Source organism: Episyrphus balteatus, chromosome 2 (genome assembly GCF_945859705.1).
Source record: "Episyrphus balteatus chromosome 2, idEpiBalt1.1, whole genome shotgun sequence".
Lineage (NCBI taxonomy): Eukaryota > Metazoa > Arthropoda > Insecta > Diptera > Syrphidae > Episyrphus > Episyrphus balteatus.
In genome coordinates, this window is record NC_079135.1 from 52,322,382 (window position 1) to 52,341,474 (window position 19,093).

The 19,093-nt window shown below is 29.9% G+C and overlaps 1 protein-coding gene and 1 long non-coding RNA gene across 5 annotated transcripts in view; one reads left to right on the forward strand and one right to left on the reverse strand.

The window, feature by feature from the left end:
• The window catches only part of LOC129912177 (dendritic arbor reduction protein 1-like), a 185,485-nt gene extending 172,456 nt beyond the window's left edge, over positions 1-13,029 (reverse strand). For all 4 annotated transcript variants that reach the window (XM_055990321.1, XM_055990323.1, XM_055990324.1 and 1 more), the window contains exon 1: positions 12,550-13,029. In XM_055990321.1, coding sequence (XP_055846296.1) covers positions 12,550-12,612 — 63 coding nt within the window. In that variant the 5' untranslated portion in view covers positions 12,613-13,029. The remainder of the gene's footprint in view (positions 1-12,549) is intronic.
• Positions 1-17,420, forward strand: part of LOC129912181 (uncharacterized) — a 38,116-nt gene extending 20,696 nt beyond the window's left edge. Inside the window, exon 3 of the long non-coding RNA XR_008771764.1 lies at positions 17,235-17,420. This is a non-coding gene — a long non-coding RNA (uncharacterized LOC129912181). The remainder of the gene's footprint in view (positions 1-17,234) is intronic.
• The last annotated feature ends 1,673 nt before the right edge of the window (positions 17,421-19,093 follow it).

A 19,093-nucleotide genomic window follows, 5' to 3' on the forward strand; every position in this document is an offset into this window, starting at 1 on the left:
CAACAATTAAATTGGGAAATTATGGAAAAGAAAATATATCTTCGATTGACATCTTTTAGATTCATGAATGTATATTCGAATTATATTGCCGCCACAACCGGTGAAATATTCAAATAATGTTTAAATTTTTTTTAGTGTTTTGTTGGAAAGTATAAAATGAAAAATCAAAGTCTGTTTCCCTTGCCAACTTGAAGTAACCTAAACTCTGTAAAATTCCCTACAAACATGCTATCGACAATAAGACCCACCGGCTGGCTAATCCATGTAAATCGTGTTATTCATGACACAGATTTTTGTAGCTTGTTTTTTTTTTTTGTATTCGTTTTATACTTTTTTGTATCTTTTTTGTTGTTGATTCCCTTTTTGTCGCCGGTCAATAGTTTCATTAACATTATATCGAAATAAATATTGAAAAAGCTTGAAAACCGAGTTAATCTGTAAACCCGGTAGCTTAAATTAGGGAAAAATAACAAAACAAAACTTAAAAAAAAAAAAAATAATGTTCAAATCAATTTTGTTCGATTTTGCATGTGCGTGATGAAGAATCAAGATGATGATTCAGAAAAAAGCTATTTCACAGATAAGAATTATTTTTATTATTGAATCTTATCTATGAGTTTTTTTTTATATATTTTAATTTTATTTTCAAAGAAACCGGTTGGTTGAGTAAAATAGAATTTAAATAGCCATCAGTTGAGTATTGGTATGTCGCGTTTTTTTGGAAGAGAAATAATGTCATTGATTGTTTTGTTTTTTCTCTTTTTTTAAACCTCCCATACCTCTAACCCCACTTCACCTTTAAGAAAAAAAGATAAAATTTGAAACCTTAACAAAATTATATACAAGATAAACATTGTGTTGCGCTGTTTGAGTTGCCAAAAAAAGCGGCATGTTTGATGTTTATTGGTAGTAAGTAACCTATTGATTTTTGGCCGACAAATTAGGAAATATTTGTTTTAAAAGTAATCATTGATGCAATATAGATACATAGTAATTTTATATTTATTTTACTCTGTGCAATTTGAATGGATAGTATATGGCGGTATAATATTGATTAAAATATGATGTTTTTTATGACAGTGATTCAAGTTAATTTTTGATTTATTACCTGAGTGCAGTTAAATAAAAAAAAAAAAAAACACGCGCAATATTTGGCAAAAATTAATCAATTTTATTACAACAGATGTCACCTGATTTTGTCATGGTCAAAATTTGATTGAAAAAGGGAGGAAAATATGAGATATATAGGACACTCTTTTTTATACACTAAAGCAAGAATTTCGGAAGATTATCACAAGTGATCGAATGCAATTGAGAATGAGTTTGAACCAGTGAAGAAAAAGTGGCCAACAGTACCAAGATAAAGTTATCTTGTAGCACTGCGAAGCTCTGCCTCTTGTCGCAAAACCGGTCAAGACATTCTTTGGAAGTCCAAAAATGGGACATTGTTCTTTCCACTACCATTTATTTCGATCTTATGATTAAACCAAAGAATGGATTGGTACGTTTATAGCCTTAAAAAGAGCATTTTTATACAACTGCTACTCTTAACTGACCCCATCATTATTTTTAATTTTTCTCATCTCTAACACATACTTTTTTCAATTTTTTAGTATTGTACCCTTTTGGTTGCAACTGAATGGAAATAAGCCCTTTTTGTTAGAGAAAAAAAAATGGAAATATGCCATTTGTTTAACATTTTATGGGAACAAGCCTCTTAAATACATATAAATATAAATGTATATAAAAAATATGTTTTAGCAGTTTCCAATGAAGGCAACATGTGTAGTTTTCCTTAAAAAGCCGATTTCATTAAAAAAAAAATTGAAAACATGAAAGGTGGAAAAAACGGCCTTTTGTTTATTCACTCTTCATTTATTGGTTGATCTAGTTGCTTAGCATAGCCGTTATAATTATTTAAACACTCTATATTTACCAATTACTTTCATCTTACGGCGGTAGTAAATTGTAGGTACATCAATTTTCAAATTGCTTACGGTCACTGTGGCGTATGCGTAATATTTTTTTGTACAATAACACCGGCACACAAAAAAAAAAAGTGTCATGTACCAGGAACTAGACCTATCTTTCTATATGTTTTTGGACCCGCTGAATCCGAATTTCAAGTCCGTTTGGCCCTGTCACCCTCCAGTTTTGAGTAATATGCAAAAAACTCAAAAAAAGGAAGTTTTTTTGACTTTTTTGGGGTCTTTTTTACACTTTTCTCAAAACTGGAGGGTGACCGGACAAAACGGACTTGAAATTCGGATTCAGCGGTCCCAAAAACATATAGAAAGATAGGTCTGGTTCCTGGTTCATACAACTTTTTTTTTTTGTGTGCTAGCGCTGTCGCGACATGTCGCTGTCATCCCCGGCACACAAAAAAAAAAGTTTCATGTACCAGGAAGCAGACCTATCTTTCTATATGTTTTTGGGCACGCTAAATTTGAATTTCAAGTCCGTTTTGCCCGGTCACCCTTCAGTTTTGAGAAAAATGCAAAAAACTCCAAAAAAGTCATAAAAATTCAAACAAAATGCACTCACAGCTCAAAACTGGAGGGTGATGGGGCCAAATGGACTTCAAATTCGGATTCAGCGTGCCCAAAAACATATAGAAAGATAGGTCTGGTTCTTGGTACATGACACTTTTTTTTTTTTGTGTGCCGGTGTAATTTGTCTGCTATATTGTGTAGTAGTCGAAGTTTTACATACAAATTAGTAGTCCTTATGGAATTTTCAGCATCAGGACTGCACTGATACATATACTTGATTGATATATTAGGTATTCAGGAGATACCAGCTTCTTTTAGTTTGGTCTGATTGTAAGGCAACAAAACTCTTTTGATGGTTAAGTATTTTTAGTTTATATGGCTGAATTCGGTTTTCAAAAATGATTTTGTGTAATTTGTTTATTAAGGGTATCCATTAAGAACGCCGAAAACCGTATCTACCCGCTTCACTACCTACCTATTCTTAATACTAAACAAATCTTACAATCCGTCGCTTCGGAGCTTAAATTTTAATACTTGCATTACAATTTTTATATCTTTGTTTTATGAATGTCATAAGAGTCAACAATGAGCTGTCTTTCTCAGTTTTTCATCATGTAAAGTACCTAACAAAGAAGTACCTCCAATATACTTTACGAGTATAGCTGGGACTTTTCCACTTGCTTGTTACAAGATGTAAAGTCATGACAAAATTGAAAAAAAAAAAACTCCATTTTGTATATCTTTACCCCAAAGCAGGAGATTCGATTGTGCTAAAAAAAGAACTTTTCAAGTTTTCTGGACTGGTTTATGCAAATAAGGATCATAAATATTTAGACGGGCTTGATTAAACATTGTGAGTATTTTCATCCTCTTTAAAGAAAAAAAAAATACCTAAATCATTCATTCCACCTTAGATAATAGGCTATTGATTATGTCGAAAAAAACAGGGCAATAAGGAACTAAGACGTTCACGGGTTTTTATTGCAGGAATCGTTCAATGGGTTATAAAAGAACATAAAACCGAAGAGTGCTATTAAATGAGAGGGTGGAAACTGAAGATAGGGATGTAAAAGCCCCTTTTTGGTTTTTTCAATATATCTCGTAAACCGAGCAAAATTTTAGTATATTGCTCTCAAAACTTTTTGTAGAGAATTGAATTTCCTATTAGAATAATGTTTTTTAAAAATTGAAAAAAAAAATTTCCATACCAAAATAGTCGAAACAATCATAAAAAAAATATCAAAAAAATCGATTTTTTGAGTTTTTTTGCTTTTTTAGTTGTACATTTTTTTTGGGTTGAGATAGACATAAACATTGCTCCAAAGAAAAAAAGGAGATTAAATTTCCTTCAAAACCCTGTACTCACTAAATTTTTTCATTGAAAATTAACCGAAGTATGACCATTTCAATCTACCTTTTTTCGCATTTTTAGTTTTACTCAAGTAAAACAGAAACATTTGAGGGGAAAGTACGATAACTTAAGCACCAAGAACTGATAATGAGATTTTGTAGAGGGGTTAAATATAATTATTGTTTACTATGGGAGGGGGGTCTATGTCCCCCCGTTTTGGCGGGACTGGCAATTTTCTAAAAAAAATACTTAAAATAAAAAAAAATTATTAAAAAACAACGGCAACACTCACTGTTTTGATTGATACTTTTTTCAAAAGCTAGAATTATAAACTTAATATTAATTTTAAAATGAAGTTATTTTAATCAATTGTTTTTGAAATAAACGAGTGATTCCAATAATGAAAGTATTTTCTCTATTTTTCAATTTTCTCAAAAAGTAGAAGGCATAGGAACATTATGATTTTCATGATTTGATAAGAAATCAATTAAGGCAGTTTACTTTGTCGATCAATTTCGTATTGAAGTCCACAGTCTTTGTGAAAATTGTACTCAATGTGCTTTTTAAACTTTTTTTTCACAAGTTTTGACTTTGAAATCAGGTATTTCAAAAACAATTGATTAAAATAACTTCATTTTAAAATTAATATTAAGTTTATAATTCTAGCTTTTGAAAAAAGTATCAATCAAAAATTTAAGTGTTGCCGTTGTTTTTTAATAATTTTTTTTTATTTTAAGTATTTTTTTTAGAAAATTGCCCCTCCCGCCAAAACGGGGGGACATAGACCCCCCCTCCCATAGTAAACAATGATTGTATTTAACCCCTCTACAAAATCTCATTATCAGTTCTTGGTGCTTAAGTTATCGTACTTTCCCCTCAAATGTTTCTGTTTTACTTGAGTAAAACTAAAAATGCGAAAAAAAAGATAGATTAAAATGGCCATACTTCGGTTAATTTTCAATGAAAAAATTTAGTGAGTACAGGGTTTTGAAGGAAATTCAATCTTCTTTTTTTCTTTGGAGCAATGTTTATGTCTATCTCAACCCAAAAAAAATGTACAACTAAAAAAGCAAAAAAACTCAAAAAATCGATTTTTTTGATATTTTTTTTATGATTGTTTCGACTATTTTGGTATGGAAATTTTTTTTTTCAATTTTTAAAAAACATTATTCTAATAGGAAATTCAATTCTCTACAAAAAGTTTTGAGAGCAATATACTAAAATTTTGCTCGGTTTACGAGATATATTGAAAAAACCAAAAAGGGGGCTTTTACACCCCTATCTTCAGTTTCCACCCTCTCATTTAATAGCACTCCGCGGTTTTATGTTCTTTTATAACCCATTGAACGATTCCTGCAATAAAAACTCGTGAACGTCTTAGTTCCTTTCTAAATGACATAATCAATAGCCTATAATTATAAGCACCGATTCTAGAAACTGCGTTATGTACATATAATTTTTTACATAAAATATTATACGAAAAAAAGTTGTGCATGTATATTTTTTTACAAAATAATAAGATCATTTCTGGCCGCCGATATGTGATCGAAAAAAATTTACTTTCGTTAAAATTTCTTTCTCACATGGAGGTATTTCAATTCATATTCATAAAAAGCTTGTTTCTAAATCGAAAAAGTCTAATGGCGTTTTCGATTGGCTCTCCGGATGCGTCCGGCATCATTCAGAAGCCTTCTGAAAGTGTTTTATTCGCACAAAACTGACAGACAGAACGCTTCTCAGAAGAGAAATTCTCTTCTCGATTTAAAATCAGAAGCACTAATACATTAAAACTAAAATGTCAACAAATAAATACTCAATCATTATTTTTTTGTTGTCATTCAAAAATTTTAATTAAATTAAAATTAAAATTAATAATAAGATTGAAATGGGTACCTTAATGCAGTGGAATAATTTTGTATACCATTTTCTTCTCCCGTCGTCTTCAGATTTATAATTTTTATAATTTTTTCGTTTGAAAAAAAAAATAATATCAATATTTGACATTTGAAATTTCACAAACACAAAACAAAAAAAACAGAATTGAGTGGAAGCGACTTGACCTGTTCCATTCGATTTCAGAATGAGTGAATTCTTGAGTGAAACCAATCGAAAACGACATAAATATATTTCAATATAATTATTTTTGAAATAAAACTTATGTCGTTTTCGATTGGTTTCACTCGAGGATTCACTCGTTCTGAAATCCAATAAAACGGTTTGAATCGCTTCCACTCAATTCTGTTTTTTTTTGCGTTTGTGTAAAATTTTATATGTCAAAAATTTTAATTAATTTTTTTTCTGGAAAACGAATGACATGGATTAATGTTGAAAAATAATAATTATGAGGTCCACGACGAAGAAGATGATGATTATAAATAATTCCGTCGCTTTAATGCAACTATTTCCTTTTTTTATTTAATTTTAATTTCAGAAAACAATTAATTCTTGAATAAAAAAAAAACACACTGATTGAGTTTTTTTTTTGGCATTTCAATATTCATGTATTAGTACTTCTTGAGTGGATTCTGATTTGAAATCGAGAAGAGAATTTCTCTTCTCAGAATCGTTCTAGCTGTCATTTTCATGCCAATAAAATGGTTTCAGAAGACTTCTGAATGATTCCGGACGCTTCCGGAGAGCCAATCGAAAACGACATTAGTGACAAAATTAAAAGAATTTACTCGCGTCATTTACACGAATTTCAAAAATTTCTTACTTCATGTTCATAATATGAATTGAATATGTCAAATTTGTACAATTATATCTATAATTTGGCAGGGAAAGAATAATATTTTTTTTATATGTCCACCTTTGTTATTTTGGTTTTGATCAAAAAATTTTCTTTGACAGGAAACCAATACTTGTCCTAACTATCCCAAGTAAGAAATATGTGCCAAAAAAAAATTAACAAAATTTTTGCAGTCATCGACAGAATTTTTCGAAAAATAAGATAAGAAATGTAAAAAAAATCCTCATCCTATTTCAAATGCAGAATATAAGTTTGAAGCGATTTACTAAAAAAAAAATTAAAATTAGAATATAATCGTACTTTAGAAATAAGCTTTGAAATCAAAACCTTTTCTCATGGTAAATGAAACATTTATTAAAATTGTCAGGAAATGAATACAAATTGGAAATGACTTCTCGATGCAATCCAGCCTTTTTTATCACTAAGTTATGATGCAATAACAATATAAAACAAAATAAAAGAGTTCTTTAAAATATAAAATTAAAAACTACAATTTTTAGGATTAAAATATTTAATTTTCTTCGGCCAAGAATTTTATCTCTGCTTGTCTGTCTGAAAACTACTGAATAATAAAACAAATCACTTGATTTCATTAAATATAAAATAGGTACTGATAAACTGAAAGTTGAAACAATGAAAATGCAAATCTACTTGTCATTCCAATTCATAATTTTGATATTTAAGCCACCAACGAACAAGAACTAATTTGAATAGGTATGTTGTAATCCTGTGTCATATTTGTGTGGAAGTTCTTGCAAATCAAGTTTTTAAAATATTCAAATTGTATTTAAAACATAACAAACCATAACTTAAGCTTTGTCATCCAAAAAAGACTATATTTTTATATTTTTTATTTCTAAGAACTCTATTAAGTTGTTATACATATTTAAAAAAAATTTTACTATGGTTAAAAATGATATAATAAAATAAAGCAAGCTTAAAAATTAAATATTTACATATATTTATGAAAAAATCATTCAGTTGTATAATCTTCAAAAACTCGAAAGATTCATTAAAGAAAATAAGAAACACCACTTTCAACTTAAAAAACGATACATAATCAATTGACATAATTTTAATGTTGACAATTTGTTTAGTTGGCAAAATACAGGATTTATACCTAATTGCATTCTACTTCATGTATATTACTAATGAAAGAGTCCTTCAAGTCTCAGTCGAATGTGATCAGTCTTGTTATACATTATACATACGTCGATGGTTACATATCGCTAAACACACCAATCAAACGGGATTTCTCTAATCGAAATGGGTGTGTGCTTGAAATAATTAAGCTATTTACCACCATTGAGGAAATTAACGATTCGACAAAACTAATTACCCGATCAACATCAAACCTCTCGGAAAATCTATAGACCAATGCCCACACGAAAACTATAGATATATCGGAGACCCGCGCATATCACATATAAGGTGGAGGCCTGACTCTATGCCAGTGTGTTCATTTAAAATTCTGACGGATCTTAAGAAAAAAAAAAATCACAACTTAACTAAGCGATAATGATAATTCAATTAGTTTTTATATTTTCTTGTTTAGTGATTTCATTCCAATATACCCTTGGTTTATTGAGATTTGCTATCTATAGACCATATACCTATGCCATGCGCCTACATTTTTATTTTATTTATATGGTTTACCTTTTACAAATATGCGTTTAATTAATATGCTAACGAGGTGTGACTATTTTATTGAAATATTTGCTATAAACATAGCATTTTGAAGCTCTTTTTATTTGTATTTATTTTTTTTTAAATTGTTTATATTCAAATTGTTTATACCAATCGATGTTTTCAAAAAATTAATGTTTTAGTTTTTTTTTCGGTTCTTGCCATTTTTATCGGTTAACCCTTTCGGACCCAGCGTTACTCTCATGTAACATTTTTTTTTTTTAAATTCGTAAAAAATATTCCATTAAATATTTTTTTAATTTTCGATGCCTCAATTGAAAGATAATGATGCCTAGTTACTGGATTATTACAAAAATTTAATCAAATATCATACCTTTAATTTTTTTATCGAAAAAGAAACTGAATTTCACATTTTTTCATTTTTTTAGAAAAAAATTTTTTTTTATTTATGGTCATAATTTTGAAAAAAATATATAAAAAAAGTTAATCCAGAAAGTGTTTTACTTTTTGGCTTAGAAGAAGTAGCATATTATTGTTCCATAAAAAATTATTTTCTCAGTTGTCCGACTTTTTTTGGTGGTCATAGGCAGTGCATGTTACTTACATGCAACATGAGAGTAACACATTAGTTTTGCTATTTATTATTTTGGAAAATAACTTTTTGCTATTCATATTTCTTAGTTGTGATGTTTTTGATACGATAATACTAAAAAAACATTTTTTAATATTGATTTTCATAGCTTGAGTTCGAAAGGGTTAAGAGAACAGCTTTTCTCTAAATCGAAAAAACTTTACAATCGAGGTGCAATATTAAATTCTTGTATAATGAAGAAACTCAAAGAGTGGGCTAAAATTTTTAGCTAAAAGACACCAGAGGAAAAGATAGTATTATTTGTTTTCTTAAATTGCATCAAATGAACGAATATTGTTTTCGTTAATTTTGTCGACTGTTCAAATATTTAGTTCAAAGTGTTTCTCAGAATTGGGTCAGATTTAAACTTAACCTCAGTTTTATTAGTAAAAAATGTCTTTTATTTATTAAAAAAATTGTGTCTGATTTAACATTACTTAAACATAAGAGCTTAAACTATTGTTTTTATGATCCAATTTATGGCTGTTCTTTCGCAAATCAGGAAAATAACAGTTAAAGCCAATATGGGGCCCTCTAAAACATTTTTTTTTTTCTTATCGGAGAAAACATGCTTTACAAATATGCATGTCATAAGATCGACCGAAACTAAGGCGTAGCTCTTTACGGGAGGTGTTAAATGATGGTTTTTTCTTAACTTTTAATGGCTTCAAGTGTTGAGCCGTCGAAATCAGTCGTTTCACCATGAAAACACTTGTTTTTACACCAATTTTTTCCTCTATTTTAGCGGCAGAGTCATGTGAGTTTGACGCAAATCGTAGAATCGCTCTTGTGATTGCTTCAGTAACAGCTCACAGTTTAACTCGTCGACAAAAATTTCCGGGTTTATTGCCTTTTTTTAACTTTTTGGCGAAAAGACAGGCAAGACTTTTGATTTTCGCTTTTTCTTCATCTAGGTACCAATTATTTCGTGGGACCCATTTAAACTGAAATCAGTTTCAAAAAACTAAAAGACATCGGACAACATTTTGCATTTCTACCCTCTTTGATTTGCACACGAAAACTTAAAAAAAGAGCGGGTGTGCAATTTAAGTGAGCCAGATTAGAAGCACTTTTTCAAGCAGTTGTTCGGCAAAAATGCAAAATTTAACAAACGGATCATTAAAAATGAATGATCTCGCTCACAGAGAGAGTATGTACATAAGGGGACATACCAAATAGTAAAATACTGAACAGTTTCGTATTAAGAGACAGGAATTATATTCACTTATGATTAAAAAAAAATGTGCTATTCAAGTGAGCGGCACTGTATCTATTAAATTTAGCCCTCGACCTCAAAAAAGTCTCTAAATTTGCCAGTTATGTGCATGAATGGACATAAACACATCTGAAATTGTTTCTTCAAAGATTTTTAATAAAATTTACACCCGATTTACCGGGAGGTTTGGTTACGCAAATGATGGTAGTTAAAAGCTATTTAATAGGTCAAATGGTTTCGAAATAAGTATTGTAGCATTTTTCAACACTACAAAATAATTTTTTGCACTTCTTTCCAAGGTCTGCAACCAAAAATGCTTCTTAATTATAAGGTTTTCATTGTGTTTTACTGAAAGAATTTAAACATTAAAATAAATGGTTTATGATCGATTCTCAAAACGAAAGACCTTACTTCCAGACTCACTTTATATTTAAAAATATTTAAGTAGGAACAGTTAAATTAGAAGAAAAGAAGGAAAGTGCTAACTTGGAAATATTTCTGGTACGCAAAAAGTTTTGTAAATACATATCTCTTTGGCTACCATAAAAGTCTACAAAATCCAACTTGGAGTAGGTTCAAAAAATGAAAAAAAAAAAAACATTTTGGTGCTTTTAAATTTTAAAACATGTAAAACTTGAATTCAAGGTACTTTTAGTCCCAAATCAAGACAAACGGAAAATCATTATGAAAGTATTAGACCTTTTTAATATCTATACCTCGTTCGACAATGTTTTTTCACACACAGTTTCTGCAATGAACACTCAACACTCTTCATTAAATATACATTTTTACCCAATAAAAACTGATTGTAGTGTCTTTGGATCTGTGATTTAAAGCCTTATTCATGTATCGCTAAAACTCTAAAATATTTTCATTTTTGAATCTTATTAATCAGGTTGGATCTTGAAATTCGAGACTTGCTGACACAAGAGTTTTCAATGCTTTTGAAAATGTGTTGAAAATGATACCTATTTAAATAATCCTTAGCCTAATAGCGAAAATTCCGAGATTGAGTCTCATGTTGACTGAACTATTAAGTATTTAGCAGTTTGCAGTCAAAGCAATGATTTGAAGCGAAAATGATCTTGACTAATTTTATTGTTCTGAAGCCCACTTTAGGTACCAAAATCACACTTTCCTGTCAAAAAATAGAAAGTTATTTATTTTACAATTCCTTAGTTTATTATCAAGAAAAAAAGCATTTAGCAAAAGTTTAAATCTTTAGAGAAAATTTTATTGTACGGGAGCACAATTTTGCAGTCATTTTTGCTGGAATGTAATGGGATCAATGAGATTTTTGAAGGAACTGAGAGATTACCAAATACATATGTAGATGAGTTAATATTTGGCTTTAAGAACGAAAATGGTTAACCATAGAAATATGGGCCAATTAATGATTTTTTTTTTCTCAGAAAATATGTATGGTTTGTTGCATCGTTCACAGAAACTTCATATGGCATGTTTTACCAATATCTTCGATTTTTTTTATCAAAATAATTTTTTCGATGTTTGGTGTTATGCTTTATAGAAAGCAATGTCTTATGTTTTCACTCGAACACAATGCGGATCACAATGTAACTGCAGGAATGTGACTTTAATGTATTCTGTTTTTAGGACGATTCAGGAATCAGCGAAATTCATTCAGCAAAAATCAACTTCTAAGTAAATAAGATTGAATTTTTTCTTATTTTCTAACGGCACGCATCAATTTTTTGAAAAATACGATTAATCAGAAAAAGAAAGACTTAAATCCTGATAAGTATATTCTATCAATGTTTGCTTGGACATTTTTAGTTTAATATTCCTTCTTAACTTAAATTAATTAAGTATCTTTGGTTATCTTCTCTACCTGCTATAAGATTTTTTGATTTCGCAGAAAAAACTGCCAAAATCTAAAAAAAAAATTTCTTTTCCAGTTTCAGTGTGGGGAATTTTCAGAGATATCAGAAACCATAATTTGTCATTCATAGATTTTTGTAACTTTTTTTTAATGTTGACATTATTATTGTCACACAACAAACAATTATTGTCTACAAGCCTATATACCTACAAGAAATTTCGTCTTAATCCATTTTTATTGGTTTTGCTTTTTCGTTAATGTTTCTTATGAAGAAACTTCAAGTGCGTCCTGTTGAGTTTTATTTGCATAATAAAAATAAACCTGAAAAATTCATAAAAAAATGTAACACCTTCGCTTTAAAACCGTTTGAACATGACCGTCGTCGCACCGTCTTTCAAATCTGTGTTTTTTTTTGCACAAAAAGATAAGAAAGTTTACAAAACTCTGAATGGATAAGATATTCAATATGACAATGACAACTTTAGGTAAACCTCATTGATTCATGGTACAATTTGTTTAAAAAAAATCCCATTAAACATGTTTTACAATTTTATGTTCACTGATCTACACTACACTCCCGGAGGATTTTTATAAACAATAGAATAATTTAATTTTTCACCTACCTGCATTACCCAAAAATTTGCGGATGGCACAATTTGATCGCCAATAATAATATCCGTATGCATTGAACAGCAGCTGATTGTATCTGTAGTTTTGATAAGATGAATGAGTCTCTGTCACTCTAAAGGATCCCCCGATTCCAGGGAAATTTATGATTTATTAACAACAAGCAAGGATAATATCCAGTTTTATTGGAGATCACTAATAAATATTTAACACTCAAAATTTATAAATTATTCCACTCACAAAAGAGTGTTAATTTTTTTTTTGATTTTCAATTAAAGATCACAAGATAAATATTTATCTTCAGGATTCGCCATTTTTTCGCAACAAGGACCTCCTTCTATACCAATAAAACAAAAAACTCTTTAACAACTTTCAATTTGCACTCAAAAACATTGCATTTTAAAATATTTTTTTATACTTTTTGTATAGGTAGGTATCTCAATTATTCAAAATTCCACTCATTGACATGGCACTATTAGGTACTATTTATTAATATTTGTATCTTTCAGATAAATTATGCAAATTCATTAAAGATCGCGATTTATACTTTCATTGTGCGGTGTGTGGTGTGTACACCTTTTGAAACGATTCAAGAAATGCGGATGGAAAAAAGTATCTCACGCGGACATTTTTTTGTTATTGTATCTGTATCTAAACACGTTTCGCGTATATCTATCTACAAATGTTGCGACGACAATGCTTTGATGACGACAAAAACACGATCGATCGGCATCGATCGATGAAGTTTAAGTTAAAGGAATAAAAGAAAAAAACACGTTAAACTTAATACACAAGACACGGAACGGATAGTATTTGTGTACTCAGTGTACGGAACAATTGAGCGACGGACGGGTTAGAAATTGCTTCCTCTCCGGTTACCTGGTCGAGACTGATTGGATAACATATAGTTCAGGTTTCATGAGGCTCATTTCACCTGAGCAGGTGAACCAGTAACACATCGCGAGTAGCCAGTTCACTTTAACACACAAGTCGAAGAACGAGCAAACCATATCTACAGTATTTATGGATACTTTGGAAGTGAAAAGAGGCGCCCATGTTAGAATTCAACCAACCGCAGAAAAAACTCTTATACGAGTGGAGTTTTGAGTGGAAACTCATATACCCAGGTGTTTGAGAGGGAAATTTATAACTCAACTCAATTGAAAACAGGTAAACATTGCTAGAAAAGAAGGTATCTATCATTTTCATCTGAGGTAGATGGTGGTTGCGTGACTATGTTACTTGTGGTAAGGCGGTTGGTGGATGGGAAAGCCTTCATGTAATCGTCGCCGTCGGGTAACTAAGGTTTACAATACATAATGGTTGGAGATTGTGAGTGGTTTTTGGGTTCGGGTGGTTGTTGTCTTACGCCTGCGAAGTTTGCAGGGTTTATTTTATCAAGAAATTTAGGGAGAAATAATTTGTTAAGGGTTGGAAGGAATTGCTGAATTCGTTGGTAGGAAGGTATACGTATAGTGCATATTAGATTGTCATTCAAAGGTCACTCAGTTAAGAGACAGTAAGCATTGGTCTGGAATTATTCGTAAGTACTCTCTTTAACTATCAAACTTTCTATAAAAGTATCTTTTTCTATCTTTTTATGAAATTTTTAAACAAACCAATCACAGATATGTAAAACTTAAATTATTCAGCTGAGCCCCTCCAACATGAAATAAATTTACTATTCCCGTGCCACCATTTCTAGTGAATAATTAACAATCAATACCAACACATGTAGTCGAGTATATGTATTTTTTCTGAGCACATAAAATAATTTATAAAAAAAAATGTAACTCTATTAAATTCAAAACAGCCATTCCAATTAGAAGAAATTACTTAAAGACTAGTAGCTGGATATCGATTTTTTTTCTCATGTTAAAATATCAGTAAATTCATTCCATAGATACGTTTGTATCTTTTATTCACCATTTTTCTATTATCTTCTCTTTCTAATGTTTTTCTCTCTCTCACTTACTATCTTTATATATACAATACCTGTTTTAGTGTTTTCATTGGGTAGAAATAGATATTTTATGCCACACCTCTTTATTGAATCAGGTGGTTGTTGTTCGAGTTGATTTTTTTGTTTTTATTTTGTGTATAGAGTTTTTTTTATTTTTTTTTTTTATTATTATTATTTTATCTTTCTATCTCATTTTAGCTTGGGAAAATAAATAAAATTGGTTTAGGATTAGGTGGTTGGTTGGGGGTTAAAATGGGACTAGTAAATTCTATGGAAATGGTAAATATAAATTTTGGATTTTTTTTTCTTAGGGGAAGAAAGTTAAATTTTTATATTCATACTGTGGCTAGAAATGTCAATTTGTATGATGTTTTTGAGATTGCATGTGTATAAGTGGTTTAATAGATAATGGACTTTATAACTAATGACCTACATTTTTTTTTTAACCGTGGGAAGTTGAATGGTTCAATAGCGAAAAAAAGAGACAATTTCCTAGTTATAAATAGAAAATTAATAATACCCACCAAATAGTATTGTCAATTGTCTTTTTTTCAATACTCTTTTTCAAGTGATTTGAATTAAAAATAAATATAAAACTATTAAAACAAAATATTAGAAATTTAATAGAACAAAACTTTTTAAAAGACATTTTTTATAACTCAGATTATGTCATTTGCACAGTTTTAAAGTAAAAGTATCGATGCACATTTAATGAGCCAAACAATCGTTTTATTCGACAAAGCAATTTTCTTTAGGCAAAATATTTTCAATGGAAAAAAGGGGAAAAAATGGTACGTATACGCCCAAGTGTCCCAGTGAATGTATGTACTTACTTATATTACTATATCGATGTACTTAAATCACTCTTCTCAATTTAACGATTATTTCAGGATTATTCAACATTTTTGTTGATCAACTTTTTGAACTGTCTAAGGAAAATGGCAAATTTTTGAACTGAGTGCGTATAAAAACATAAAACTAGTATCAAAATGAATGTTTATGTTAAACTCTATACGGCTGCCAAAACCTTTTGTCAGCATAATTTTTAACGGTTTCTACATAAGAACTGTTATTTTTTTATTTGAAAATCAGTTTAAATCTTTCCGATATCAATTTTATTTTCCAAGATATCTTAAGTTTAAGTACGTGAGTTTTGGCTTATTTTATCAATAACGTTATTTCAAACTGCAGTAACTTCAAAATATCTCGGATTATAAAAAAAACATCGCAAAGATTTAAACAAATTTTTAAAGCAGAAAAGCAATTCTTATACAAACCTTCACAAAAAGTGTTGAAAAAAATTCCCTCACATTGCAGCATAGATTCAGAAACAAGTGTTTTTGCATTTTCTAACGGTAATATTAAAAAAACGGGAGCTGATAGAATATTTCTGAATTCTGATTCGAGTTCAGCACACCAAAAACCTATGGAAAAGTATTGTTTGGTTGATTCCCTAAACAAACAAAGTTCTATCTGAAAAACTAAATTCCTTACCGTGGCGCAAAGTTCTATCTGGTAATTAGAACCTTCTTGTCCTACGTTTATTTACCTTATCGTTGAGCAACAAAGTTCTATCGATTTTTTTAATTATAAATTATTTATTAACTATTCTTTATAGTTTTTATTGAATTAATGCAACAATATCCATGAAACAATATAATGTAAAAATTGAAGAACATGTTTAGAATCAAGTTTTGGTTTAAAAGTTATACACGGTGAAATATTACATCTTCGTTTTCTCTAAAGTGATAAGAGTGCAGATAGAACCTTCTTGTCCTAAGGTCGCGAAATATAATTTTTTTATTTATGTTCAAAAAAGTTACATTACCTCAAATAGTTGTCATTTCATGATCAAAAGAAATTTTTTAGGTATACAAAAAAATTTTTTTTTTAATAATTTCATTTTAAACGTTTATTTAAAGCCTAATTAATAAATTGAAAATAAATTATTTTATCGTGGGCACAAATCTAAAACGACGAATCTGCAAAATTGTAGTTTTGAGAAACTAATGTAATCTTATGGAAACTTGTGCAACGGAAATTGATATATTAGGCTTCTAGACAACAGATGGTGGATTGAGATCGAGGCAGTGAATAGAGAGACCGATAACAAGTCAAATGACGCATTAAAGTGGAAATGTCCAAAAATGCAGATTCGCGGTTTTGGCGTTGTACGGACGATATAATAATGACTCCAGCCTATGAGCTTACCCGACAAACAATTTTGGTTCTATAAAGCTGTACAGATGCAATTGTTGCTTCTGTAAAGCATTATAGAAGCAAAATTGTTAGTAGGGTAGTGGTATGCCTGTACTCATTTTAATGTTAATTTCTCCGTAAATACTAATGATAAAACTTCGTTGAGATCTTGATTAAAAAAAAAAAGTTATTCCTTATAACTGCTTTTAAAAAATGTTAATATCGTTTTTGGTTGCTCAAATATTTATTTTTAAAGTCTGTTCATTTTTTCTTACCCAAGATAATTTTTTACTTTGAGACCATTTTTATACGATAAATGTTAAATAAACATACTTAGTGTTTCAGTAATTTATTCTTATGAAAAAAAAAAATAATGAGCAAAAAAGCACCTAATTCACAAGTTTGACAGAAATTCATACATTTTATGATACTTGGAAAAAAACTGCTGCAGATAGGTACAACTTAAAAAAATTTTTTTTGCCTTATTTACTACAACACATTGTAGTTTTATTTTTTTAGACTCTGAAGATGAGGCAGCAACGATCTTGAAATACATTTGTATGCTGATACCTTAGTTTAATTATGTCACAAGAAGAGTGAATGACAAAAACACATACAATAATGAGAGTGGAGATAAAGTGTTTAACTTCTTGAGTACCCAAACTCAGAAAAAAGAACTTTCCGAATTTTGCATCTTCAACTCAGGTACTAATACAAAATTCGACACAATTTATAACATAATTAAATAAAGAAGAATTTAAAAAAATGCTATGCAATTTCCTGTTCAGTAAACAAAAAAAAAATACTATTACCATATTCCAAGAAAACCTCTCCATATGGACCACCAAAGCACCATACCACTCATCGTTTGATCTAAAAACTCTCCAAAAGAATACAAATAAATCTTAAAGAGTATATCAATGAATAAAGAAAATAAAATAAATCACTGTATACCAATCGCACGGATTTCAGTCAGTTCCACTGATGTCTTGCAACCGATACCAATGCATCCATCAAATAATTGTGGTTTCCAGGAGAATGTGGACAAAGCATAACACCCAATGCCAGTGTAAATGTATACAGAAATTATAATGACAAAAAACAGCCAGAGGAGGCGTAATTGTCCGAAACAGATTCAGAACCTCGATAGCCATGATGATGTGTCTGTGTGGAGAAAAAAAAAAGGAAGCAGAAATTGGATTATAGTAGAACGATTCTTTATGAATTTATCGAAGATTTTGTCACTTAACTTGTGCATCAATAAAAGTCATAAAATATGATTCAGACAGAATAGTGATGTTTTTTTTTATTAAATACATATTTGATTATCAAGAGGAGGCCATCTTGAGTTGAAACGGATGCAATATTTCAAGAAACTGTCAAAAATCATGACTTGTGCCACCGTAAATTGATTTGGAACGCTATTTCTGTACAAACACAAAACAATAAGTCTCAAAAAAAAACTTTATTTTATTATTTTTGATAAGAAAAATCAACTGTTTTTTATGTATGTTTTCATACAAAAGAAATTAATTTTAAATGATAAATTGCCTGTCCGTAACAGTTAAATAGATTTGATTGAAAATTTGAAAATATTTAACTATTTTTTATTTTATCTTAAATATCCCGAAAAAATGTGGAAACTAAAACTGCAACATTTACTTTCGACAAATAATGTCACATGAGGCATGCTCCCAGTGCCGTTTAAAGCACAACCGGCGCCCCTGAGCAAGATTGCAAGTAGAGCCTCTAAAAAAATTCATTTTAAAACAATTTTTTAAAACCACGAAAAAAAGCAATAGCAGATTATGTCTTACCTCTCATATTCTTGTTAATGCGTTTATATAACAATGTGCAGTTTATTAAAGTACATAAGCTTAACTTAAAAAAAATTAAATATTCATGTTATTTAGGCTCAATTAGCAAGTTTACCTTTATCTCTGACTTTTTTGTTTAAACACATTTAAAGAATAGGTACAGTTGGTTTTAGTTGAACAATATTTTTTCAAAAACTGCGTGTTTGTATATAAAATCTATAGTACTATCATGGAGAAAAACAGCACCACCAAAATTGTAAGCAAACGTAAAGCTCTGAGGTGTTCGATGTAAAATGAAAACCCGAGAAACTCTGATTTTTTTGACAGTTAATTGACATGACTTGGAGTGCCCTGGAGGGGGGAACAACGAATAGACCTATTGTTTTATTCTCACACACAAACGTAGTTTTTAAGAGAAATGGAGGAGCTGTCAATTTTTTGCCTTTCTGGATTTTGGGTTTTCGGGATTTTGGGATTCTAGGTTTTCGGGATTTTGGGTTTACGGGATTTTGGGTTTTCGGGATTTTGGGGTTTCGGGTTTTTGAGCTTTCTGGATTTTTA